The 25,181-nt window shown below is 53.9% G+C and overlaps 4 protein-coding genes across 6 annotated transcripts; 2 read left to right on the top strand and 2 right to left on the bottom strand.

Moving 5' to 3' along the window:
• Window positions 1-56: 56 nt before the first annotated feature.
• Dxo (decapping exoribonuclease) lies at window positions 57-1,850 on the top strand. Of its 2 annotated transcripts, none has more exons than XM_021185984.3 (6): window positions 57-412; window positions 559-794; window positions 884-1,103; window positions 1,213-1,348; window positions 1,477-1,571; window positions 1,652-1,850. In XM_021185984.3, the coding sequence occupies exons 1-6, from the start codon at window positions 57-59 to the stop codon at window positions 1,800-1,802; spliced, it is 1,194 nt and encodes a 397-aa protein (XP_021041643.1). In that variant the 3' UTR covers window positions 1,803-1,850. The 2 variants fall into 2 exon arrangements, with proteins under 2 accessions (XP_021041643.1, XP_085689261.1); XM_085833135.1 differs by having other exon boundaries at window positions 238-443.
• On the bottom strand, window positions 1,194-12,755 carry Skic2 (SKI2 subunit of superkiller complex). 2 transcript variants are annotated; one of them, XM_085833134.1, is made up of 29 exons: window positions 12,655-12,755; window positions 12,405-12,508; window positions 11,150-11,259; window positions 10,933-11,050; window positions 10,729-10,843; window positions 10,572-10,646; window positions 10,233-10,286; window positions 9,968-10,149; window positions 9,692-9,820; window positions 9,347-9,492; window positions 8,852-8,998; window positions 8,654-8,738; window positions 8,475-8,581; window positions 7,993-8,139; window positions 7,829-7,925; window positions 7,443-7,655; window positions 7,172-7,282; window positions 5,482-5,712; window positions 4,545-4,682; window positions 4,296-4,433; window positions 4,078-4,182; window positions 3,704-3,854; window positions 3,494-3,620; window positions 3,146-3,356; window positions 2,932-3,042; window positions 2,633-2,851; window positions 2,381-2,521; window positions 2,100-2,296; window positions 1,194-1,319 (listed from the first exon to the last, which is right to left on the bottom strand). In XM_085833134.1, the coding sequence occupies exons 1-29, from the start codon at window positions 12,674-12,676 to the stop codon at window positions 1,307-1,309; spliced, it is 3,744 nt and encodes a 1,247-aa protein (XP_085689260.1). In that variant the 5' UTR covers window positions 12,677-12,755; the 3' UTR covers window positions 1,194-1,306. The 2 variants fall into 2 exon arrangements, with proteins under 2 accessions (XP_085689260.1, XP_021041641.1); XM_021185982.3 differs by lacking the exon at window positions 1,194-1,319 and having other exon boundaries at window positions 1,909-2,296.
• A 130-nt stretch (window positions 12,756-12,885) lies between these two features.
• Window positions 12,886-18,943, top strand: Nelfe (negative elongation factor complex member E). The gene is given in 12 exon segments (XM_021185949.2): window positions 12,886-12,983; window positions 13,432-13,514; window positions 15,077-15,146; window positions 15,249-15,394; window positions 16,138-16,212; window positions 16,326-16,363; window positions 16,520-16,863; window positions 16,951-17,095; window positions 17,188-17,242; window positions 17,442-17,544; window positions 18,770-18,835; window positions 18,838-18,943. Coding segments are annotated over 11 exon segments (1,143 nt in total). The 5' UTR covers window positions 12,886-12,983; window positions 13,432-13,439; the 3' UTR covers window positions 18,864-18,943.
• A 112-nt stretch (window positions 18,944-19,055) lies between these two features.
• Window positions 19,056-25,041, bottom strand: Cfb (complement factor B). The gene is made up of 18 exons (XM_021185946.2): window positions 24,735-25,041; window positions 24,414-24,647; window positions 23,701-23,886; window positions 23,436-23,609; window positions 23,197-23,298; window positions 22,959-23,095; window positions 22,589-22,727; window positions 22,089-22,220; window positions 21,881-21,982; window positions 21,660-21,797; window positions 21,146-21,243; window positions 20,688-20,805; window positions 20,317-20,470; window positions 20,142-20,218; window positions 19,869-19,969; window positions 19,655-19,787; window positions 19,531-19,580; window positions 19,056-19,264 (listed from the first exon to the last, which is right to left on the bottom strand). The coding sequence occupies exons 1-18, from the start codon at window positions 24,793-24,795 to the stop codon at window positions 19,109-19,111; spliced, it is 2,292 nt and encodes a 763-aa protein (XP_021041605.1). The 5' UTR covers window positions 24,796-25,041; the 3' UTR covers window positions 19,056-19,108.
• Between the last annotated feature and the right edge of the window lie 140 nt (window positions 25,042-25,181).

The following is a 25,181-nucleotide window of genomic DNA, read 5'->3' as shown; positions in this document are numbered from 1 at the left end:
AACCTGGAAGCTCACTCGCTCCTTGTCCACTGGAAACGCTTTCCTCGCAGGACCTCATGGAGCCCAGAGAGACTAAGAGAAAAGCGGAGAAGACAGAGGTGGCAAAGCCTTTGAACAAACTCCCCCGGGCAGTCCCCTCACTGCGGACACAGCCCTCTCTGTACTCGGGACCCTTCCCGTTCTACCGGCGCCCATCCGAACTGGGCTGCTTCTCCCTGGACGCACAACGCCAGTACCATGGAGATGCCCGAGCCCTCCGCTACTACAGCCCACCTCCCATCAACGGCCCAGGCCCGGACTTTGACCTCAGAGATGGATACCCTGACCGATACCAGCCCCGGGACGAGGAAGTCCAAGAGAGGTTGGACCATTTGCTGCGCTGGGTCCTGGAACACCGGAACCAGCTGGAGGGGTGAGCCCGGTGCAACGCAGAAGCTGACCTGGTGACCCGGCTTTCTCTTCTGAAGTTGGGAAAGCCAAATGGTCTTTAGTGGGGACTTTAAGTCAGCAGAAGTAAACCTCGAGTCAGACCATAAACCCCGCATTCTTCCCTCCCAGGGGTCCCGGCTGGCTGGCAGGGGCCACGGTGACATGGAGAGGGCACCTGACAAAATTGCTGACCACGCCGTATGAGCGGCAGGAGGGCTGGCAGCTGGCAGCCTCCCGGTTCCAAGGGACACTGTACCTAAGTGAGGTGGAGACCCCGGCTGCTCGGGCCCAGAGGCTTGCAAGGCCACCCCTCCTCCGGGAGCTTATGTACATGGGCTACAAATTTGAGCAGTACATGTGCGCAGGTGAGAGTCGTCGCAGCTGTGCGGCCCCTCTCCTCTTCCGCAGAGGTCGAGAGCCCCTTCCTCTGCTGCTGCCTTCTCTTCTTGTGCAGACAAACCCGGTGGCTCCCCAGACCCCTCTGGGGAAGTTAACACCAACGTGGCCTACTGCTCTGTGCTACGCAGCCGCCTGGGAAACCACCCTCTCCTGTTCTCCGGAGAGGTAGACTGCCTGAACCCCCAGGCTCCTTGCACACAGCCTCCCTCCTGCTACGTGGAGCTTAAGACATCCAAGGAGATGCACAGCCCTGGCCAGTGGAGGAGCTTTTACAGGTTCTGGCCGGGGCCGGGAAGGACAGGAGGCAAGGGGGGGCTGGGGGGAGAAGCTGCCTGGAAGGGGGGGTTGTGGAGGGTCCTGCTGACCCTTTGCCTCTCCCGTCAGACACAAGTTGCTGAAATGGTGGGCTCAGTCGTTCCTCCTGGGGGTCCCACATGTTGTTGCCGGCTTCCGGAACCCAGAAGGTTTCGTCTGTTCCTTAAAGACCTTTCCTACCATGGAGATGTTTGAAAATGTCAGGGTAAGGCAGGTGTCAGAGTGGCCATCTGTCCCCCACCCCCTGTACCAAGTCCTCAGACCCAGTGCCCCTTTGCCACCTGCCTTTTCCTCTTTCCACCCCCAGTCTTCTGCCTCTTGTGCCCCCTCCAGAATGACCGAGAAGGCTGGAATCCCTCTGTGTGCATGAACTTCTGTGCTGCCTTCCTTAGCTTTGCCCAGAGCACAGTAGTCCAGGACGATCCCAGGTAAGGCCTTCATGTTTGTGCACTGCCTCTGGATCCTGGCTCGATCTCTGGCTTCACCCCCACACCTCTGTCTTCCACAGGCTTGTCCACCTCTTCTCCTGGGAACCTGGTGGCCCTGTCACTGTGTCTGTCCATCGTGACGCACCCTATGCCTTCCTGCCCTCATGGTATGTGGAGACTATGACCCAAGACCTCCCACCACTCTCAAAGACTCCCTCTCCCAAGGACTGAGGACAAGTCTGGGCTCCGTGCAGATAATAAAGGCGTGTTTCTAAGTGGGTCTCTTGCTGTGTCTGAATGGAGTCACCTCTGCTCCAAGTTACTATACTCCAAGCACTCTGGTTTGCTCTTTATTTATATTTTTGGTCTTTTAGGTTTTTTTGTTTGTTTTTAGTTTTTTCAAAACATGGTTGGCATCAAACTCAAAGAGATTTATCTGCCTCTTCACTACTACAGCCTAGCTCATTGTTACACTTCTATCCACACATCCTTTACTCATTGTTACACTTCTATCCACACATCCTTTACTGGGTGTAGAGGCTGGCTGCGAAGACGATGTCCCGCCGTAGCAAGGTGGCTGCCGTCTCCATCTTGGCACCCAGCACAGGCTCACCCACCAAACGTGCTGCTCCTCGAAGCGAGCGACACATCTCAGCCAGACGCTGGATGCAGCGGACGACCAAGCCCTCAGGGGTCCCTGAGAGCCCTGCCAACTCGGAGAAGGGCTATGGGAAGAGGAGAGTGAAGACTAAATGTGCCAGGTCTGCATGGCTTCTCCCAACCAGCCACCTGCCAAACCCGGCACTTACCATACCCCTAGCCCACTCATACACAACCTCTACCAGCCCAAAATTCAGCTCTCCCACAAACTCCTCCACTGTCTGGTTCAGACCGCAGGCCACCTGAACCTCACCAATCCGCTTGGCCACAGCTTTGACGCGTTCTACCCCCTACAGAGGAGGAGACCAGACAACACTGTGGGAGGCATTTACAGGACTGAGAAGAGGATGGAGGGGTGGGGGCGGCAATGTACAATCCAGGAGAGGGGTGATGGCCCCTACCTGTTTGAGGGTACTTGGGAGCTGGTCACCAGGGTCCCCAGGGCTCTGGCACACCAGGCCAGAGAGCAGAGCTGCGATTTCCTCTGGCCGCAGAGCGCTCAGTGCATTGTCAAACATGAGTTCAGTGAGGAGCAGCTCATGGCTGCTCATGGCACAGGCCACTCTGCCTGCCAGCTTCACTGTGCCAGCCTCATCCACATAGCCCAGGGTCCGGAGCACCTGCACAGAAGGGGGAGGATTGGGGAGCCTGCTGTCTCCCTGAGCTTCCCTAACCTCACACACCCATCCTGCCCTCTTACCTCTACACGCTGGTGGTACTCGGGGAGCAGTAACAGCGACTGGTCAGACAGGAGGAAGCGCAGCCTCTCCATTTCCTTCTGAATCTGCATTCGCTCCCGCAGCTTCACATACTGAGAAAAGCCACAGCAGTGACCATTACCACCCCTCGCCCTCAGCAGGAGTGCACTGGACATAGGGTTTGGGGAGTTGGAGCTGGCTCTGCCTAGGAGCTACCTGGGCAGGAAACCGGGGGCTGTGCACACACTGAGCCCCGCGGATCAGCTCCTCCAGCTTCCGGGCCCGGAGCCCACCTTCTACCACTGCCACATCCTTGAGTTGCAGGTCGTTGATAGGGTCAAGGGTTGGGGGTCCTGCTGGATAGGACTGAGCCAGACGCAGCAGCTCCTGAACAGCAGTGGTCACAGCCGCAAGGGGAGGGTCCTTTCTGAAGGGGGAACAGATTATGTGATCTGAGCCGAGGGGCTTTACCCTCAGGCTAAGGAAGTCCCTCCAACACCCCATTTCACGGGCCCTTTTTACATACATATTCATAGTACATTCTCCATGGAATAAGCCTCTGACCTGAATTTTGGTTGCTGCCTCTTGCTAAAGTCCTCAGAGATCTTCTCCCCATTCACCCGGAGCACTTTGGTAGAGATGGCAGCCACATCTCCTGGCTGGAGCTTGGCCACGGTGTGCTCACAGGGCCCTGGGAAGTGACTCCGGTCAGGCCAGGCCTCGCCGTGGCTCAGGCCTCGCTGTGGCTCAGGCACTGCCTGCCTCTCACCTCACCTTCAGGCAGGAACAGCTTGAAGCCTACAAGGTCATCTGGGTGGGGCACATCTGGAGTGGCTGGTCCCTTGTCCCTTGGGTTATCAGACACAACAGGCTTATCACACAAGACCAATGTTGTAAATACCCTGCTGGTGGAGTTTGAGGAGACCTATAGGAGGCAAAAGTCCAGGATAGGCTTTGGGACCCACACACAGAGCCCTTGAGCTGTGGAGGGGTGGCCACGCCAAGCAATTAGAGTAGCTTGAGGGCCAGGCACAAGGACAAAGTGGTAACAAGAGCAAAAATGAGCACACCAGAATCATAACATGCCTGAGCCAAAGGAAAGACAGTGCCAGGCCTCCCACTGTGGTGCTGAGCCCTCTCGTCCTCACCTGCAGGATCACACCCAGTGCATTGTGATGTTCCTCATTCTTCACAACTACCACCCTTCCCACTGAGAGAGATTTCAGCCCATTCACAGACTCCATGATGCGTTGCTGGAGAACAGGACAGGCACAGGGGGACATAGGAGGATGCGAGATCAGGACACATAGGAGCACCAGTGTGACCCACTGTCCCTTCTACCATCTCCACATCCCCACTCACTCACCTGGATCATGTTCTGGGTCTCTGTCAGCTCCTCCGCCCAGCTGTAATACTCAGGTAGGTCAGCCAACTGACCAGTCACATCAGGCTCCTCCAAAGCCCCCAGCCTCTTGGTGAGGTCAGCCAGAGCCTGCTCATGGGCCTGAGAAGAAGCAGAGGCTGTGACGAGCCTGCTAGCCCAGCCTCTACACCCTCCCCCACCCCACTGCCTCCGCATGCCTCTCAACAGCTATGCTGCTCACCCTAACCTCACCTTGCTGTCCTTGCGGGATGGGAACTCTGAGAAGCTCCTCTTCATCATGTCCTCCACTCTGAGGGCATCCACCCGCAGCAGGTTGAGGATCATGGTATATGTGAGGCGGAACTGGGACTGAAGTTGGGATGGTTTCCCCTGGAAACAAGCCAGGAAGTCAGTGAGACCTGTGCTCCCCAGCCTGTCCTTTGTGCTCCCAGCCTGTCCTCTGTGTTCCCAGCCTGCCCTCTGTACTCCCCAGTCTGTCCTCTGTGCTCCCAGCCTGTCCTCTGTGTTCCCAGCCTGCCCTCTGTACTCCCCAGTCTGTCCTCTGTGCTCCCCAGCCTGTCCTCTGTGTTCCCAGCCTGCCCTCTGTACTCCCCAGTCTGTCCTCTGTGTTCCCAGTCTGTCCTCTATGTTCCCAGCCTGTCCTCTGTGCTCTGCAACCTGTCCTCTGTGCTCCCCAGCCTGTCCTTTGTGCTCCCAGCCTCTCCTCTGTGCTCCCAGCCTGTCCTCTGTGCTCCTAGCCTGTCTTCTGCAACCATGGGGCCTCAGCCAATACCCTGCTCACCTCCTCAGTGACTGAAGGGAACAAGAGGAAAGACAAGAACTCACAAGGTCCTCGTCAGGCACCACACCCACGTGGCAGTAAGAAAGAGGAGGTGGTACCCCCTTGGACTTGTTTGGTTTTGTTTGTCAAGACAGGGTTTCTCTGTGTAGTCCTGGCTGTCCTGGAACTCACTCTGTAGACCAGGCTGGCCTTGAACTCACAGATCTGCCTGCATATGCCTTCCAAGTTCTGAGACTAACAGGTGTGTGCCGCCACCGCTCAGCTGGACTGGCTCACTTTTAACCTGACTTCTTCCAGGCAAAGCATCAGAAGGGAGCAGAGCAGCAGCTAGGCTGAGGACTTGGAGCTGTGCTTCTCCCAGCTCGGCCTCACGCCACTTCCTCTCACCATCATCATGCGGTGTAGATCTGCCATCTCAGGCACTCTGCCCTTACAGAGAAGGATGACAGTGCCCGTGGGGTCCAGGCCCCTCCGGCCTGCCCGGCCTGCCATCTGCACATACTCTCCAGGCAGCAGGTCCCGGAAGGTAGAGCCATCATGTTTGCGCATGGAGTCAAACACCACTGTCCTGGCTGGCATGTTTACACCCATGGCAAAAGTCTCGGTGGCAAACAAGACCTGGGACAGAGGTGGAGAGACTGGATAAACAGAACAGTTCTGTGGCCTGGCTCTGGCAGAGCTCACACGACTGTAGCTGTGGGTTCTTTTTTCATCTACCCTCTCAATCCCCTAACACTAGAGAAGAGAGAAGAAAGGATAGAGGGGAAAGGAAAGAGATCCCTGAATAAAGTCGGGTGGGAAGGGGGCGACACTATCATCTGATTAGGGCCTTCAAGCAAGAGGCAAGTTTGATCTTCACTGTCAGAATATCTAATTTCTTCATGTTGTTTCTTCTTTGTGCACAATTACTTAACAAACTACAACCAACAACCCACCACCTCTCTCAGGGCACTAGCATTTATCTACTCTCTGAAGAGTCCCCAGAATTCCAAATGTCACACAATCGCAGAAACTATCTGCAGCTGGCAAAACCACGCCCCTGGCAGAGCGCCAGGCAAATCACGGTCAGCTGCTGTGGACATCGGAAGCCGCCCCACATCCCACACCTGGGATAAAAATGAAAGCACATTCTGTGTTTTTTTTTTTTTGGTTTTTCGAGACAGGGTTTCTCTTTATAGCTCTGGCTGTCCTGGAGCTCACTTTGTAGACCAGGCTGGCCTTGAACTCAGAAATCCGCCTGCCTCTGCCTCCCGAGTGCTGGGATTAAAGGCGTGCGCCACCACGCCCGGCTCTGTGTTTTTTAAAGAAACCAAAATTCCAAAATTGTCACTACATGCCACTTGGGAGCCCGGTCTCAGATCTGTCTGCAGGACTTTGTTTACCCGTCCAGGAAGACCGGAAGTGCAGGCGTTATCATTTCCTCATTCCTGATATCAACACTGATTCTGAGAGAGGCAGGTGATGTGTCTCTGTAAGGGACACCCCTACATTTACCTAGCCACTGTCCCAGTAAAGGGCACCTGCTCCTCAGCCAGCCTTCCATCCCAGGTCCCCAGGAGCAGAGCCTGAGGTCTGAGCCCCGTCATCATAAACAGGACCGTGAGAACAGGCAAACGCAATGTTCCCTCGGAAAGGTAGAATTTCCTTTTGTACTATACGTAATTGGCTTAAACAGTGCCAAGGTGGAAAGACAGCAACAGTACTCGGGTGCCAGATAATGGCACCAGCCTACAACTGGCCACACGCAGCTAAATGCAGGCATCCTAACTAACCACTGAACAGCCGTTTCCTCACAGCATTTCATTTGCATCTCTCTAACTATTAGTGACTCTTCCTATGCTTGCCAGCTGTGGAGGTTTCTCTTCTGAGGCCCAGAGCTATGTTATGTTGCGTTATATATGTCCGTGTTTATTATGTTGTATTATATACATCCCCATTTAAGGTTAAGGGGAGAAACCTAGAGTTCAGCAGGGTTATGGAGCTGGGATGCAAACCCAGGTACCTGGATCTTAACCACTGCACTGTCCTGCCTGAGTCCTGGCCCTTCTACCAGGGGCCGCTTACCCACCCTGCTCACCTTGACCAGGCCCCTGCTGAAAAGCATCTCCACAATCTCCTTAAGGATGGGCAGGATGCCGCTGTGGTGCACACCCAGGCCTCGGCGAAGGAGCTCCGACATGTGCAGGACCTGCAGTGCGAGGAGGGAGGAGAGGGCAATGGTCAGAGAAGGTGCAGAAGGAACCCCTCGGCAGGAGGGGCAGGTCTCAGATCTCCACATCCCTACCTGCATCAGCAGGAGGGGCAGGTCTCAGTTCACCACATCCCTACCTGTATTTACAGACACACACCTGGGGTAGCTGTCGGTCAGAGCCTCGGAGCCGTGCAAGGCAGCGCTGCAGGAAGAGGTGGATCTCACTCTTCTCTGAGCTTGTCGTGAGGTCTAGAGAGGTGAGGCCCGAAGCCTGCTCATCACAGCGGCCTCGGGAGAAGGTGAACACTACCACTGGCAACTGAGCCCGGGTCCGGAGGGAAGCCAGCAGGGACAGGTACACCCCTCGGTCCTGAGGGAGGAGGGGAAGGGATAGAGCTTATGTAGTAGTGAAGTCATGCTCCAGTCAGGTTTAACAGGAGCAGGACACAGACCTCAAGTCCACTCCCTCCCTGCAGGGACCAGGGCTGAAAGAGGGGGATAGGATGCAAACTTTGGCAGAGACTGAGTGCTCCCAGCCCTCACCTGCGCAGATCCACCCTGGTGCGTGGGCTGCTTGGCCCCGAAGGTCTGGGCGTGCTTGCTCATCCTCTCTTTCTTGGCCTCCACCGCAGCATAGTACCTGAGCACAGGGTGGGTGGCATGAGACCTCGCACAGGCCCAACCTCTGCTCCCAGCCCTGAACTTACCCCTGGGTGTGGAAGGCCCCTCTGGAGTCCAGCAGCAGGAAGAGCTCGCCCTGTGTCTTGGGGCTGTTCCCTGTGAAGAGATAGTGCTCCAGGGGGACTGGCCGGGCAACCGTGCTGATCACATAGATCTGCCTCCGCTTCAACCGCCTGCAGGGAGGAGAGGGCAGTTTCTTCTGAGGCCCAGAAGTGGGGGCCTTGACCTGCAGCTTCATCTCCACTTCTGATCCAACCGGTTCAAGACCCAGACTCTGCCCTGTCCCTTCCTCACTTAGGACCATGAGTGTGCCTGTCCTTGCTCAGAAGTTCGGCTGCCACCATCACATCTCAGCATGTCCCAAGGGGACTCGACACCCATCCAGGTGGGGCTGTTTCCTGGCTCCCAACCCTGACCCCTCTCCTCACTGTAGTGGCCTGAGCTGCCCAACCCCAACTGAGGAAGACCACAGTCTTCATCTCTCAAGCACCCAGGGCATGGGTCTCACCCAATCCAGTCAGCAAACTCCAGGGCGTTGGGGACGGTGGCACTCAGAAGGATGATGGAGACGTGCTCAGGAAGCATGATGAGCACCTCCTCCCACACGACCCCACGCTGCACACACGGGGAGGCAGGTCAGTCAGGGGGCGAAGCCCTCGGAGGATCCCGTGTTCACCCAGCACTCACCTCAGCATCGTTGATATAGTGGACTTCATCAAAGATAACCCACTCCAGGTCTCGGATGACGTCGGAGCCACTGTACAGCATGGAGCTGGGGAGAGGAAGCTCAGACTGACTCCGGCAGCTAGCTCTGTCACCACCCAGCTTCTGCAGGGAGACTCACTCCCCACCCAAAACCCCCCGGGAGACAGAGCCCTCTCTCACCGAAGGATCTCCGTGGTCATGATGAGGCAGGAGGCCTCTGGGTGCAGCTGCACATCCCCTGTGAGCAGCCCCACGTCCCCAAATGTGTTCCGGAAGTCCCGAAACTTCTGGTTGCTCAGGGCTTTGATAGGAGAAGTGTAGATGGTACTAGAGATGGGGTGTGAAGTCAGGCAGTCTTTCCTCACAGACTCACGGATGGGGCACCCTGCTTTCCACTTGGAGCCCTCCCAAGGCTCATGTCCTGTACACTAATGACTCTTGCATCCTCCTTCACGACACCATCCTTTCCTAAGTTAGCCCAGGTCTTCTCTCTGCCCCTCTTCTCTGCTAGACCTTTTCATGTCTCTTTGATGCCCCATCTCAGCCTCTCTCCTGAACCTCTTATTTACAGGGTAAAGAATAAGGCAGAGGGGTAGGAGGTGAGGCGAGGCCCAGGAAGGATGCAGGAGGAAAGCAGGCAGGCTGAGGAGGGCAGGCTAATGGAGGCATGTGTACCGAGTCATGTGTTTCTGGGCCAGGGCAATGGCATATTCAGCCACCACTGTCTTCCCAGCAGATGTGTGAGCTGCAACAAAGACAGAGTCGTGCTGCTCCAAGTGCAGGATGGCCTGCTTCTGAAACACATCTGGCTCAAACGCCCACTGTGTAAAAGAAACGGACAGGGCTGCAGGGAGAGCCTCTCTGCCTCCTCATAGGCATGCAGGGCAAAGAGGGAAAAGCCAGTGCAGGGCTGGGACTGAGGGGCAAGACAGGCCTGGAAGGTATGTGGCCTCTGGCTGGGCTGTCCTGAGGGGCATGGCCAGGTCTACCCAGAGGTGGAATGAAGCCTGGCCACAGTACCTGGAAGGCTGGCTGAGGGATGAGACGGTAAAAGTCGCCCACGGGGGAGGTGACGTCCACAGGCACAGCCCACTGTTCCTGAGGTGGAGCTTTGGGAGGCTCCGGGGTAGATACGACTGTGGCAGCTTCCTGGAGAAGTCGGGTAGGAGGGACAGAGGTAGAGCCAGGGAGATCTTGCCTGCAGCTCATGCCCCAGAGTATCTCACTGTCACCCTCAAACCCAACCTGGGCATCAGAGCCCCTTCTTACTTGCCTCCACCACTGGTAACTACCAACCTTCAACACTAGATCCTCCAAGCTGCTTGCTCGGACCAGGGGAGTACCAGAGGGGGAAGCAGAGGCAGTGTCCCCTCTAGGGCCTCCTGCTGCCTCGCCTTCATCCTCATCGCCTCCACTCAGATCAAGAGGCTCCAGCAGACGGCTGAGGCTGAGCAAACCTGGCACAGGAGCTGGATGATCTGAGGAACAACAGCCAGCCACCCTGTCACAATTCACATGTCTGCGGGAGCAGGGCGCCCCTACAAACCCTTCTCCAACTCACCTTTGGGGGCAAAATCCACCCCTTTCTTGAAGCCAGGTGGGACAGTGAGAAGATCTGAAGGATGAGAACAGAGAGGCAGCATCAGCTATTGCACTGGCATTGGCCACTGCCCAGCTGTTCTGTAAACTATACATCATAGGACACAGACATTCACAGTACTCTGTGTATGTTCATGGCAGCTGTGGCCAATTTTTTAAGAGCTACTAGAGAGGACACCTTTTCGCTTGTGAGCAAGGAGGCTTGTTTCCCTGACTTGTAAAAGTACAGGAAGCCTAGCAGCAACCTGCTGGGCTCTCCCCAGACACAGTAAGCCAGGCAGCGACCTGAGGGCCACTTCACCTTTCTCAAAGTCTATCTCCTCCTCAGCTTCCTCCCGAGTATGCAGATCAGTTATGCTGGGCTCATCCATCCCACCTGGGGAAATATGAAAATTCTGTATGAGCAGGGGCCCATCCCCTAGACATTCTCCCTTATACCACCATCAAAGATGACTTACCTGGCCAGAAAGGGTACTGTGTTGGATTGCCCCATAGTGACTGGGAGGCTGGCCCTGGAGGCCGGCGAAGGGACAAGGAGGTTGTAGCCGACAGATTTGTGTTCTCCAGCAGGACCTGAGACAAGAGGTTGGATAACCAGTGAGACCAAGCCTGCTTCTGACCCTTCCTCCCAATTCCATTTCTTGGGGCCTCTGACCTCTCACCTCCTTATAGCCCAGTATATGGCCTGTGGTTGGGTGTCTCTGGGCCTGAAGGTCAGATGGGACTGGAGTCTCCACAGCAGCCAGGAGTGACCAGGGATCCGTCTTCCTCTGCCATTTTCTGGAGACAAGGAAAGGAATTTTGGAGTCGGCTTTCTCCCTATCCCTGCTTCCTTCCATTGGTCCATCTCTCCAGTCTGGGTGGCTGCAGACTTCTCACCGAGCTGAGTGCTCTACACCATGTAGAGGAAGCCAGGCTGGAGACGACAGAAACAGCTGCTCTGCTTCCTGGCACAGATCTGGGGCACATGGAGGGAGGCCATGGGGGAGCTGGGACAAGGGCAAGATAGGAAGCATTAAGTTGGGGGCTGGAGAGGTAGCTCAGCAGTTGAGAGCACTGACTGCTCTTCCAGAGGTCCTGAGTTCAATTCCCAGTTCAATATACACATACACACACACACACACATATCCCTCCCCCTTTCAAGTGAGGGGGTGACAAGCATGAGCTACCACACCTGACTATCATGCAGAGTCAGGGATCAAAACCAGGGCTGTGTGTATGCTGAGCAAGCGCTACACCAAGTGAGCTATGCGCTCAACTGAGAATTCGCATTTTAGAATTCTTATTATTTGTAGTAGTATGTGTTAGTATGCATAAGTCTGTGTGTAATGGGTGGACATGGGTACATGCATGCACACAGGGCAGTCAGAAGACCACATTGTGGAACTGGCTCTCTCGCTACCTTTACGTGTGTCTCATCAGGCTTGCATGGGCAAGCGCTTTAATGGGCTAAGCCAGTGGTTCTCAACCTTCCTAATGCGGCCACCTTTTAATGCACCAGTTCTTCCTGTTGTGCTGACCACAACCGTAAAATAATCTTGTTGCTACTTATTAACTGTAATTCTGTTACTGTTATGAATCTTAATGTAAATGTCTGGTGTGCAGGATATCTGATATGTGATGTGACCCCTGTCAAAGGGTCATTCCACCCTCAAATGGGTAGTGAATCAAAGGCTGAGAATCTCTGGGCTAATAAGTCATTCTGCCAGTCTTAAATTTTCTGTTTCTTTTCTTTCTGTTTTGGGGATGAGGTCTCACTACATAGCCCTGGCTGGCCTAGAACTTGGTATGTAGATCAAACTGGCCTCCAATTCAAGAGACCTGCCTGCCTCCACCTCCCAAGTGCTGGGAATAAGGGTGTGAGCCACGCCAGGCTTCAGTTTAAAAAAGCCAAGTGCTCTGAGCTATGCAGAGAGAAGAAACCCCCTAGGAGTAAAGATACAGGTGAAGGGGCAGCTCTGAGAGCTTGCGTCTCCAGCACTCCCTGCTCCGACCTACTGGAGTTCCAGTAGAGTGGGATCTGCCCAGCATGAGCCGGAGGCCAAGATGACAGTGTCAAGCTACATCCTCCTGTGAGCAGGGTGGAATTTCTTTTAGGCTCACAGGTCAAAGGTGAGGGTCAAAAGTCACTCACAGTGCTCTCTGGAGGCCCTGGCACGTTCAGCAGCTCCCAACGGCCAGTGCACCCCACTTCCAGAGCTCGAAGGGGTAGGTTCAGGGGATCTAGGGGAGGCAGAACTACAAGGGAAAGGTCACAGGTTAAAAGCCACAAGTCATTCCTGTCTACTAACTAGTCCTTTCCGCGGACCCCCCTCCCTCCCCTCCCCTCCCCTCCTCCCCCCCCCACCCCCCCCCCCCGTCCCCTCTCCTTCCCTCCCCCTCACCGAGTCGCTCGGTCTCCATCATCCTGGAGCCGCCACAGCTGCTGAGCAGCCCGGAAACTCAGAGTAACCACGGAGCCGGCCCCGCCCCGAGAAGGGCGGAAGTTGAAATTACTTCCGACACGCCCCCTCCTCCACCACTCCCCGCTGGGAGCGTGGGCAAGAGCGGCGCCGAAGCCGAACTCGGAGCCGGGCAAGACCGGGCGGAAGTCGCTGCGACTCGCCGCCTTGGTTACCGCGTGTCCCTCCCCTTTACGTCATCGCCGCGAGCCCGCGCGCAGCAGCCCGCGCGGCGGCGCCGGAGACCGCGGGCCCGGGCGCCGCCCCCTCAGGTGAGGGCTTCGTCTCACATCTTTCGCGCCTTCCCCGCGCGGCCCCTGGTTCTTCTTCCTCCTCCTCTGGTTGCCCAGATAGCGCTACGCGGGCCCGGCCGCCTTCTCTGCCCATCGGACCCCGAGGTTGGCTGACCTAACCCCATTGGGCATGGGGGTCGGGAGCCATCGCCTTGGCGTCGCAGGGAGTGCTTTCCCTTCTCCGGGCTGAGGTACCCCAAGGCTCTAGTGTCTGGACCTTGGACATAGGCGGGAATGCCGGTTGATTACCATGAACAGGAGGCTGGACAAGCAGCCTCGGAGGAACGAGGGGTTAGGGAAAGGCCAGAGGCTGGAGTAGGCGGGCCTGGAGGTTGGGGTGCATACAGGATGGACGCAAGTTGGACGACGTGTGAATTTTGAATGGTGACAGTAGAGAATGATGTCTTGGGTTCTGCCCTTGAACCAGGAACCAACATGTTGGTGATACCTCCGGGGCTGAGTGAAGAGGAAGAGGCACTGCAGAAGAAATTCAACAAACTCAAGAAGAAGGTAGGAGTTAGTTAAGCGTGGTGGCCCGGCTTCTCCAGACTCTGGGGACACCTAGACTGACTGTAAGGCCATGGGAGGAGTCCTTCTGCCTCCTACCCGAAGGGGACCTCTCAGTGGAGCTTTGGCAGCATCATCCAGTCTTGTTTGAACCCTCCCTTTTCTCTGGTCATCCCCAGTGGAATTATCATCGTCCCTGTGGCTTCAGTACCACCCAGAGCCTTGTGAACCATCAAATCCCCAAGTAAATGTGCTCCTCCTGTCTGCTCTACCTCCCTCCCTTCGCTTTTAGATAGGACCAACTACATTTAATAGGCCTTAAAATCTCTCATCTCTGACACGACACTCCACCTCAGACAGGGTCTCACACTTAACCCGGGCTGGATTGAAAATATGTGGCTTTGGGTAGCCTGGAATAGTTCTGCCTCACCTCTGGCTTCTGTACTATTTACACAGCAAAACATTTGTCAAGTCTGTCGATGGTTTCTAAGTTCCTCCCTCTTCCACTACCACTACCCCTGGCAGGACCTCAGTATGTGGCCGGGTTGGGTGGGGTTTTTTGGGGTTTTTTGTTTTGTTTTTGTTTTGTTTTGTTTTTCTACTCCTGGGCTCCTGGTATCTTCTCCCTCAGCTTCTCTCAGGAAGTGGAACTCTAGGTGCACCACACCGTCCTCAGCACTCTCCTTACGATTGAAACCTCTAGGTAATTTCTCATTTACAGGGTCTGGCTTTGCTGTTTTGAGGGCACACTTGATCCATTGAAAACACTTCAGAGGTTTCACATCATGTATAGAACTGAAATATCAGCTCACAAAACTGTCAAAAGAGAGAATTATTTTCTCTTAAAACCTGCCTTCCAAAACCTCCTCTGCATTTTTGCCACCCTGATTTCTTTGTCTAAAGTATCTTTTCTGTCGGTTGGGGAATTCTGTGAGGTCTCAGTTTAGTAGCCGCTTAAGCATCTGAAAGTGTTGCTTGTACTCAGTCCTGAGTGATTAGTGCCCTTGATTATTCTTGGCTGTCAGTCTAGCCATTGTTTCCTGGGTTCTGAATTTCTTTTTTTTTTTTTTTTTTTTGTTTTGTTTTGTTTTTTCGAGACAGGGTTTCTCTGTGTAGCCCTGGCTGTCCTGGCACTCACTTTGTAGACCAGGCTGGCCTAGAACTCAGAAATCCGCCTGCCTCTGCCTCCCGAGTGCTGGGATTAAAGGCGTGCGCCACCACGCCCGGTGGGTTCTGAATTTCTTAAGGGTGGGAACTATGTGTTTTGGTTCTGCATGGCCTCATTAAATATTCAGAAGATGGGAGATGGGTGGATAAAATCCCCAAGGATTCAGGGCTTATTTGCAGCTTATATGGTAGGGATTAGGTGTTTTTGGTTTTCAGTTTCCAAAATGTAAGACTGGAAGGCCTTGGACACCATAGTTTGGTTAGGTTAAATACTGTGGGCTTCGTGATGATGTGGAAGCGGGATGAGCCACTCCAGGACCAGGATGCCACACACACTGGCCCTGGAATCAGGCCCTGGTTGACAGACCTCTCTTCTCACTGACCTCTCTCCTTTCCAGAAAAAGGCATTGCTGGCTCTGAAGAAGCAGAGCAGCAGCGGCCCAGCAAGCCAGGGCGGTGTCAAACGCTGTAAGTGACAGAGACAGAGAGTCCAGGGGGCAGCAGCAGAGGGCTTCCCTCCACAGCCAGCATAATGAATGCCTCTCTCCTTCCCCCTCCCTCTCTCCCCAGCACTGTCAGAGCAGCCTGTGGTGGACACTGCCACAGCAACAGAACAGGCCAAACAACTGGTGAAGTCAGGAGCCATCAGTGCCATCAAGGCTGAAACTAAGAACTCAGGCTTCAAACGTTCTCGGACCCTGGAAGGGAAGTTAAAGGTGAGCACACAGGAAGATTGTCTGGGGCGTCCTGGCATCAGCTGGAAGGTGGTGGGTGGGGGAAGTCATGCATGTTCACATATGAGCAAGCTGTGCTGTTCTGAGTTTAGGGTTCTTGTTCCTTGAGACAGGGTCTGACTGTACTCATGAAGTCAAGTGATACTCTGGCCTCAGCCTCAGAAGTAGTGTTTGCCACCACAGCCCACTGGAGCACTAGGTTTCTGTCTATTACAAAGAAACCTGAGCCGGGCGTGGTGGCACATGCCTTTAATCCCAGCACTTGTGGGGCACAGGCAGGTGGATTTCTGAGTTTGAGGCCAGCCTGGTCTACAGAGTGAGTTCCAGGACAGCCAGGGCTATACAGAGAAACCCTGTCTCGAGGAAAAAAAAAAAAAAAAAAAAGCCTGGGTGATGCCCACGTCTCTTTTCCATATTTGTGCTTCTTGGATTGAAGGGAGGTTTGAGTAAATCAAACCAGTTACTCACATCACCTGATATAGTGGCACACACCTTTAATCCCAGCACTTGGAGCAGACAGGCCGAGAGCTCTAACATGAAGGATAGCCTGGTTCTACTGTGCTAGTTCAGGATAGCCAGGGCCACACAGAGAAGCACTATCTTGAAAAACCAGTCAACCGGTCCAGCACATCATCATAAGAGTGACAGGAGCAAAAGAGAAGCAGAGAAGAGAGACAGAAGAGCTCTCCTGGTCCACGCTAACATGGGTATCTACCCCTTTCCAGGACCCAGAGAAGGGGCCTGTCCCCACTTTCCAGCCGTTCCAGAGGAGCATGTCTGCTGATGAGGACCTACAGGAGGTAATGGTTTCTGTGGGGCCGGGATTGGAGACAAGAAGAGACCCACACACTGTGGACCAACTCCGGCACCAGGGAATCATTTGAATTGTTCTCTGTCTTTTCTTTCCCCTTAGCCATCCAGACGTCCCCAGAGGAAATCTCTGTATGAAAGGTCAGAGAGAGCACCGTTTGGTGTGGGGTCAGAGGCCAGAGTGACTGGAAAGTTCAGGGCTAGAGTGGGAGGAGCCAGCTGCAGAGGCAGTGTTGACTCCACGAGGTTTGGAAGAAGGTCGAGCCCCCTTTGGTCCTTACTGTCTGCCTCTCCCAGCTTTGTGTCTTCTAGTGATCGGCTTCGGGAACTGGGACAAGATGGAGAAGAAGCAGAGGCCCCCGGGGCTGGTGATGGCCCACCTCGAGGCTTTGACTGGAGCTATGAAGAGCATGGTAGTGCCCGCTCCTCAGCCTCCCCTCCCCGAAGCCGCAGCAGGGACCGAAGTCATGACCGGAGCCGAGATAGGGACCGGGACAAAGAGAGAGACAGAGATCGAGATCGTGACAGAGACCGGGATAAAGACAAAGACAGAGACCGGGATCGAGACAGAGACAAAGAGCGGGATCGAGACAGAGATCGGGACCGAGATCGGGAACGAGACCGAGAGGGCCCTTTCCGCAGTGAGTGATCTTAGCCAGGGTTTAGGTGGGTCCTGCTAAGTAGAAGGTGAGGTGGACCCAGTAATGACTGTGGTTCCTAACCCACAGGGTCAGACTCATTCCCCGAACGGAGGGCCCCTCGAAAGGGAAACACACTGTATGTGTATGGAGAGGACATGACGCCCACCCTCCTCAGAGGGGCCTTCTCTCCATTTGGAAATATCATCGACCTCTCCATGGACCCACCCAGAAAGTAAGGATGAGCAACATCCTGGGGAGGGAGCTGCCTGGTCTCAAAAACGTGGGGACACTGACTCTCCTGACTCTGCTTTCTCTCTCACCCAGCTGTGCCTTCGTCACCTACGAGAAGATGGAGTCTGCAGATCAGGCCGTTGCTGAGGTTGGGACTTCTCAGACCGTTCCTCCCATCCCTCCTGTCATCCTCCTGCTTCTTCTTTTCAATATCTGCTTCTAGAGGAAACTTTTCTCCTGACTGAGAAAACCTTCATCCTCACATTCCTGGTTGGTCTCCTCCCAGGGCAGCAGCACCTGGCTCCGTGTAATGCCCGTCCTCTGTCCCCTCCCCTCTTGTCCCACAGCTCAATGGGACCCAGGTGGAATCTGTGCAGCTTAAAGTCAACATAGCCCGAAAACAGCCCATGCTGGACGCTGCTACTGGCAAATCTGTCTGGGGCTCCCTTGGTAAGGATGAGGCTCCTCCCTTCCCCTCTCTGCAGCATAGCACTTCCTTGAGTTCCCTAAAGTGCCCAAGGTCAGGATCTTCACATAGGTAGTGGATGAAGAATTGCCAGGGCATCTGTCAGGTGAGGGAAGGAGAGCAGCACTTCAGCCACAACACGTGGGAGGTGGAGCCAGGTAGATCCCCTGAGTTCAAGGCCAGCCTGGTCTACAGAGCAGAGTTCAGAACAGCCAGGGCTACACAGAGAAATCTTGTCTTGAAAAGCCATTTGGGCAGGGCAGTGGTGGCGCACACCTTTAATCCCAGCACTTGAGAGGCAGGGGAAGGTGGATTTCTGAGTTCAAGGCCAGCTTGGTCTACAGAGTGAGTTCCAGGACAGCCAAGGCTATACAGAGAACCCTGACTCAGAAAACCAAAAAAAAAAAAAAATGAAAGAAAAGAAAAACCATTTGGAAAAACAGAACAGGGTCCTCCAACAGTGACTGTCACAGACAGGAATTAGAAGCCCAGTTGTCGCCTCTGAGCTGGAGTGCTACCTGAACTCGGTATTGTGGGTCTGGACCTCAAGTAGAAGACCAGGCATGGAGACATAGATCAGTGTTCTGTGTATCTGGAACCGTCAGAGGTGGGGATTTTGGAGATTGAAAAGTGACCTGAGACTGGTTTAGAGAATCAAGAGCATTAGGAAGCTGGGCTCTGCTGTCTGTGCCGAGCATACCTCCAGCAGGCCTGGCTTGAAGAAGAGTCCAAGCTAAGAGCAACCCCAGAAGCTCTGGGCTGTGGGCTGAGGCTCTGAGAAGAGTGAGTATAAGACCAAAGAGGAGGCCTGTCTCTTAGCCCCACAGAGAATCCTTGGGCGGGATGAGCTGAACACTTGAGTTCCGAGAGGTCCTCATGGGGTCTCTCAGTGTGGACAGCCCGTTCTACCCGAAACAAATTTTTCTGAGGAAGGAGTAAGCAAAGTCCCTGCACACACTAGGAAGGAACCAGAATTGACCAGTGTACCAGCAAGGTACAGAAACATTCTGATCTTTTAATTTCCATGTATTTGTGATGTTACCATAGTCACATTTCTAACTGCTAACATTCTGGATTTTCTAAGCCACAGTGAGGTTATCGCCACCAGAGGGCAGAGTAAGCCCTGGTGGACCAGGGCCAGGGCTCTGGACCCCAGGTCTAACGCCACTGGTGCTTCAGACCTTAACTGTCACTTTCCTCCCTCCTTAGCTGTCCAGAACAGCCCTAAGGGTTGCCATCGAGACAAGAGGACCCAGATTGTGTACAGTGACGATCTATAGGAAACCTTGTGGATGGCTTCTAGGACATGAAGCTGGATTCCTTGTGCCTCATATGCCCCCAAGCTGGTCTCAGTAAAATCCTGGGGTAGAAGCTTTTCACCTCCGTCAGCCTCTAGTCTTTCAGCACTTGGGATTGGAGTTAAGCCTTCAAAAGCGGCTGTCAGTGTTGATGTTAACCAGTGCACGCCCTTACCCCAAAAAGATGTGGAACACACTTGTTATTGTAACTGCTTTAATCTGTCCCCACCCTCTCCCTGCAGGATGCTCTTTATAGAAAACCCAAATCCTCATCTTTGAGCTTGTCCTTTAGCCAGGGCAGCACCTGGAAGAGGTTGATGTGGAAGTCCCGGGCATAAGAGGGTACCAGCTGTTGCCGCCTCTGGTCTCTGCAGACATCTACTACTCCCCAGCTGATCACACCAACCTGTGTAGATAAGGGTGTGCCATGGGTCACTGGACACACTAATAATCCCAGAAAGCTTCCAAGCTGGCCTAAAGAAGTGCACTGGGAGCTCCCCCTGTCTTCCGTGGTGCACATAAGCCAGGCACTTGGCATTCACTGACCAGTTAAGAACATAGCTGTCAGGTTAGGTGGGCCCTGTTCTGCCCCCTTTTCCAGCCATGTACAGCAGGCTTTCTTTTTGTGACTCCTGGGCATCTCCCCAAGGGACTAGAGAGGGGACCACTCACTTGAATGAAGCGACTTCTCTTGTGAACAATGAGAGGGCCCCCGGAATCTCCTGTAGAAGAGAGAAGCTGTAAGGGAAAGATGCTGGGCCTGTGGACTTGCAGCATAGCCAGAGAGCCACCTCACCTTTGCATGTATTGGGGTCAGCATAGGGATCCACCCCTCCTGTGCAGAGGAACCGTGGAGTGACCACCTCAGAGGCATCTTTGACCTTCTCATAGCCTTGGGCCTTTGTAGCATCTCTCTCACAACTGGCTTTCTGTAGGCAACAAAGGTGAAAACAAAGCTAGCTAAGGGAGGAATGAGACCTATGTGACCCTCTCCAGAATCCTCTTCTCACCTTGTCCCCATTCTTGATGTACACCTCCTTCCGTGTCAGGCTCTTCCCTTTCTCAGATACAAACAGAGCTTTGACGTCCTTCGCAGGGAGCAACTGTTCCTCTGGAAAAGCAATGGGGTCATGCCAGCTGAACCCTTACTTCTCACCCAACAGATGTCCCTTGGGCCCGTAGGAGCCAGGCTTTGAACTGAGCAGTTTAACACTTTCAACTCCCTCTTTCGACCACTTTGTCTTGCAAATCTCATCCTTGTCTTATCCCAGACTGTGCCTTACTGTGCTGCTTGCAGGTGGCTGTCTGAGGAAGCCGCAAGGCTCGTGTGGTTCCCTCTGTGCAGGGGAGACAGATGGGCCTATGGAGACAGGTACAGTAAGGAGCCACAGACAACCTGCTCTGCCCTGTGCCTCCAGCCCACCTTCCATAGCATCTCTGAGCCCCATCCTCACTCACCTGAGAGTCTGGCTATACTTGAGCTTGTTCTTGAGCTTGACTAGGGCCACATCATAGTCATAGAACTCAGGGATCCCTTCTGCCTTTTTCCCATTAATACTGTATTTGGGGTGGAACAGGACCTCTTCAATCTCCAGGTCCCGCCTCTGACCCCCTGAGAAGAGAAGAATGGGCACCATGTTTATGGAAGCAGCCTCCTGCCTCTGGCCCCATCTCATCTTTGGGGTTCTGTTTCCCCATCCTTAACTAGTCAGGGTTAAGGGGGTCGGGGGGCTGTGCTGAGAAGAGGTGGGCTACAGGTCATAACATGTCCTTCAGTGCTTCCTGAAGATAGATGGGCCTGGAGGTCAGAGTCTTGACTGCATCCTTACCCACGCTGACCTTGATGGAATGTTTCTGATCATCCACCATGAAGCAGTGCGCTGCTGTCAGCACGAAGTACTCAGACACCACGGCCCCCATACAGGTCTCATGTCCTTTCAGAGGGCGCTAGGAAGCCAATGCAGATTAACCTTGGTGTGTGTGTACTGCTGGAGGCTGCTCTGTACTAGCCCAGACCTCAGACACAAGGCAACCCTGCTCTCACTTCCAAATGCCAGGGCACCAGCATGTATGTGCTCCATGCCCAGCATCCTTCCCCTTGTTCAGGCAGTTTGATAAGTTATTGTATTGACCTTGAACTCACTGTAGCCCAAGCAGGCCATGAATCTCTACCCTACCTCGGCTTCCTGAACAGCCAGGATTACAGCTAGTGTAGACATTTCCCCTCCTTTTCCCTCTGCCCTTCCTTCCCTTCCCTCCCACAAGTCCCCACTGCATGAATGCTTACAGTGACTGAGATCTTGGCTTGCCATGGTTGCTTGTGATAATCGTTGCCTTTTTGATGCTCCCACACCATGCCACAGAGACTCAGAGATTTGGTTTCATCTGTCAGGGAAAGAATACTGAAGGCTCAGGTCATTGTAGCCAACTTTGTTTGGTCCCTGTGTGTCTGTTGGCAGCAGAGGCCCAGAAGGGGAAAGGGGAGCAAGCAGGGAGAGGGTTCTGTGTATTAGATGAGGAGCCCCATGGTGTAGTAAGAAAAGATTGACCAGGAGATCTGAGGACTGAGCATCTTTAGCCACAGTCTTGGTGCTGACTTGCTGTGCTCAGCCTCAGTTTCTACATCTGTAAAATAAGCTATTAGAGTTCTGTGAGTGTGAGAAATCAGGAAGTAAGAATAGACATGGGGGAGGCATGACGGGGCCAGAGAGCGAGCCTTCCAGGTTTTGATGGCTTTGGGGTGGGAGACGTTGGCAACCTCAGTCTGCAGCTTCCCCTTGTACGCCCTTGAGTCTTCCTACCAATCATTTGGTAAAAAACATTCTCCAGGTCTTCCATATCCTTGACTTTAAACACATGATGCTCATTGTCCTTTTTGGAAGCTAAGGCATTGATGTTCACGGGGTCCACCAGAGGCCCGACCCCAAACACATACACATCTGAAGGAGAGAAGGAGAGGGTGAGAGTCCAGGCCCTGAGGGGTGAGGGTTTCAGAGTGCAGGATCCCAAATGGACCACTCACCCAAATAATCCTCCCTGGGATTTTTGGGATCCCTGCCAATGTCCAGCAAGGCTCGGATGTCCTGAATGACAGTGACAGGGTTTCCACCCATGTTGTGCAAGCCTGTGGGAAACATGAGGATCATGAAAGTGGGACAGAGAAGATACACTGGAGACACAAACACATGCTCAGGAGATGGGAGGATGGTGGGGTAGGAGAAAGGCCTCACCATCAGTCATAATGATGATGACATGGCGGGTTCTATTCCAGCCTTCAGGCGGGGCATCCCCTGCCCAGCTCATCATGCTATACACAGCCTGAAGAGCCCTCTTGGTGTTGGTCCCTGACTTCAGCTTGTGGTCTGTAGACAAAGAACAGGTCACCAACCTTATCTTCCAAGCCACATTTGCACCTCAGAAGTCTGTGACAACTGAGATCCCAACATTCTTCAACTTTTACTATATAGACCATGCTGGCCTTGAACTCAGAGATTCACCTGCTTTTTGGATGTTGGGATTAAAGGCTTGTGCCACCAAGTCCAGACAGTGTTTAACTTTTGTTATCACACACTTTCCCTTGACTCTCCCAGCATTCTCCATTGCCCAAGGACACTTTTCTTCAACCTTTAACCAATAGTAGTCTTGTCTGCTTTCTCCAGAAAAACCCTAAGCTTCTGTCTACCACAGCCCCAAGGTGCACCTCCCAGCTTTCCCTTCCCTGATCTCTGACCTTCATAACTGATTTGGTTGAGCTTCTCTGTGACCCAGTCGGCATCGCTACTCCTCTCATCAGACACTCTGACCAACACTTTGGGGACTGTAGCATATGTCAGGAGACCATATCGTGGCCTCACCCCGTAACTCGCCACCTGTGCATGAGCAAGAGGCCATTGTGTTTTTAAAAAACAAAAAACAAAACAAAACAAAAAAAAAAAAAACAGTGTGGTGGGTAGTTAACACTCCTGTTGAGACAGGGAAGAGGCTGGAGGACAACAGGACCTGGACCCAAAGGATCTGGGGACACAGGAAACCAGTCTTGTAAGGGCAGTGAGGTCCAGATAAGGTCCCCTAATTTCAAAGGGAGGGAAACTCTGATCTACCTTCTCAATCAAGTTGGTGAGACACCGCTTGGCCCCTGTGAAGTTGCTGCTTCCGATGCTGTCGGATCCATCTAGCACCAGGTAGATATTCATGGAGCCCGAGGGGTCTAGGACAATCTTCCTCTTCTGCTGTTCCCCTAGGTGCCAGCAGAGACTCAGCTTCTGATATGTACAGTACCTGACAGACCACCCATCCTTCCCTGGGCTTCCTGCTCAGTCTCCCTCCTTGTATTCTAACCTGGGCTGTGCCCATCCTCAGCATCTGCTCCTTCGATGGTCTCTGTCAGGGAGGATAGGAATGCTTCGGCCACTTCTTGAGGGCTGTCATACATGAAGGAATCTAGGGATGGTCAGAGAGTAGGTCAGATGATGGAGTACTGAGGACACACTGACAGGGTGATAGGATTTCAGAATGAGAAACTCTTAGTGTGGAGCCAACAGGGCAAGAGCAGACCCAGGGAGCAGGTCAAGGATCACCTTGGCAGGAAGGCTCTGTCCCACTCCATGAGCCACCTTCTTGACACTTTCGCTTCTGGGAGCCACGCAGGACAAGTCCCCGGCTGCAGTGGTAAGTAACAATGTCTTCAAGGCGGTATTGGCTACCCACCTTCCTTGTCCCAATAGGAATACCGGGATTGGGACAGTATCCAGCTGCAGAGATATAAGACAATTTGAGGGCCCATGCATTCCCAGGGTGAAGCCCTCCAGCAGAGGGTAAAGTCAGGGGTGACCAGGTTCTCACCTCCATCATCACAAATGGCTGTCTGCCCATCCCACCGGCCATTCTCTTGGCAGGTGCGATTAGCAGAGCCCCGGAGAACGTAACCATCATAGCATTGAAAAGAAATCTGGTCACTCAGGTTGTAGAAGGGGGACCGGGGCCAGAATTCCCCATTTTCAAAGTCCTGCGGTCGTGGGCAGCGTATTGCTTTAGGAAAGACAGGTAAAAGTCACTGAGCACTGTTTCTAGGTCCTTCCTGGTCTTAGAAATCCTGTGACTGAGAAACAGTACCTGCCTAGTCCCCTCAACCCTATTGTCCCTGCCTATTGTGTTATGGGATTATTTTGTTTGCTCTGAGGCAAGGTCTCATGTAGCCCAGGCTGGCTTCAAACTATGAAGCTGAAGGTCATTGAGCTTCTTCCCCTCCTGTCCCTGTGTCCTGAGTGTTAGGGCTGCAGGCACGCACCACACCTGCTTCATGCAGTACTGCGTTGTGCATGGTAGGCAAGCACTCTACCAACTGATCGACATTTCTAGACCCCCTTTCTGGTTTTCTGAGTATTGTTTTCACTGCCCGAGGAAAGCCTCCCATCACACACCTGCAGAGGTGTGCCCGTGCTCAACCAGCCCACAGGTCAGACTGCCAGTCTCACAGCTCTCATCTTACCCAGCACTGAACAGCCTCCACCCCACTCTGCCCAGCCGCCCACTGCCCACATCCCCAAATCTCCAACCTCTGCATTCCGCCTTCTGGACAATCTTTTGGTCTCGGGTCTGCAGGTCGCTCCAGGAGCCTGTGGATCTGCAGGTTCGAGTCTGCACAGGGTATGGGTAGAAGCCAGAGGGACATAGGTACTCCAGGGCCTGACCGCCTTGGAGAAGTTGAAAGGAGCCGCCTTTGATCTTTACTCCCTCCAGAGAGCAGGAGGCTTGGGGCTGGGCCTCAAGCACTGGAGTTGCGCTCACACCTGAGGAGAAAGTCTAGTGAAGTCTGGCCCCAGAAGGCCAAAGACAGATGCTGGGGACAAAAAGAGGATGGAATATCCTTTGCTTACCTCCAGAAGAGAAGCCTAAGACCAAGAGGACGAGGCAGAGCTGGGGGCTCTCCATTGTCATGGAAAGCACCAGAGAGTCCAGTGGCCCAAAGCCCTCTCCAGGTCACTCTGGGTGCCTATTTGACCTCCTGTCCAAACTGAAACTCAAATGCTGGATCTGGCTACACCCCTTCCCCACTGTCCCCTAACCTTTTATGCAATCTGCTCTGGCAACTGCAGCCTGGCCAGCCTACCCTGCGCACGCAGCCACTGCTTCCCGGAACATTCATGAAGGAGAGCCCCAGCTGAACTGCCAACTGAGGAAACAGAAACTATGTGAGCCCCACCCTTGACTGACCAAGGGCCAGAACTTCCCTTTCAAAGCTCCCTCTTAGCCCCCCAGACCCCTCCTAACAAGCACAGACCACCACCTCCACTACCCCCAATTTAAAAGATCAGTCTTTCTAT

This window comes from Mus caroli, unplaced genomic scaffold, assembly GCF_978045245.1.
Source record: "Mus caroli unplaced genomic scaffold, Mus_caroli_1 scaffold_18, whole genome shotgun sequence".
In the NCBI taxonomy this organism is placed as follows: Eukaryota; Metazoa; Chordata; class Mammalia; order Rodentia; family Muridae; genus Mus; species Mus caroli.
Note: the sequence above shows the minus strand (reverse complement) of the source record. Positions and strands in the feature narration are given on the sequence as shown.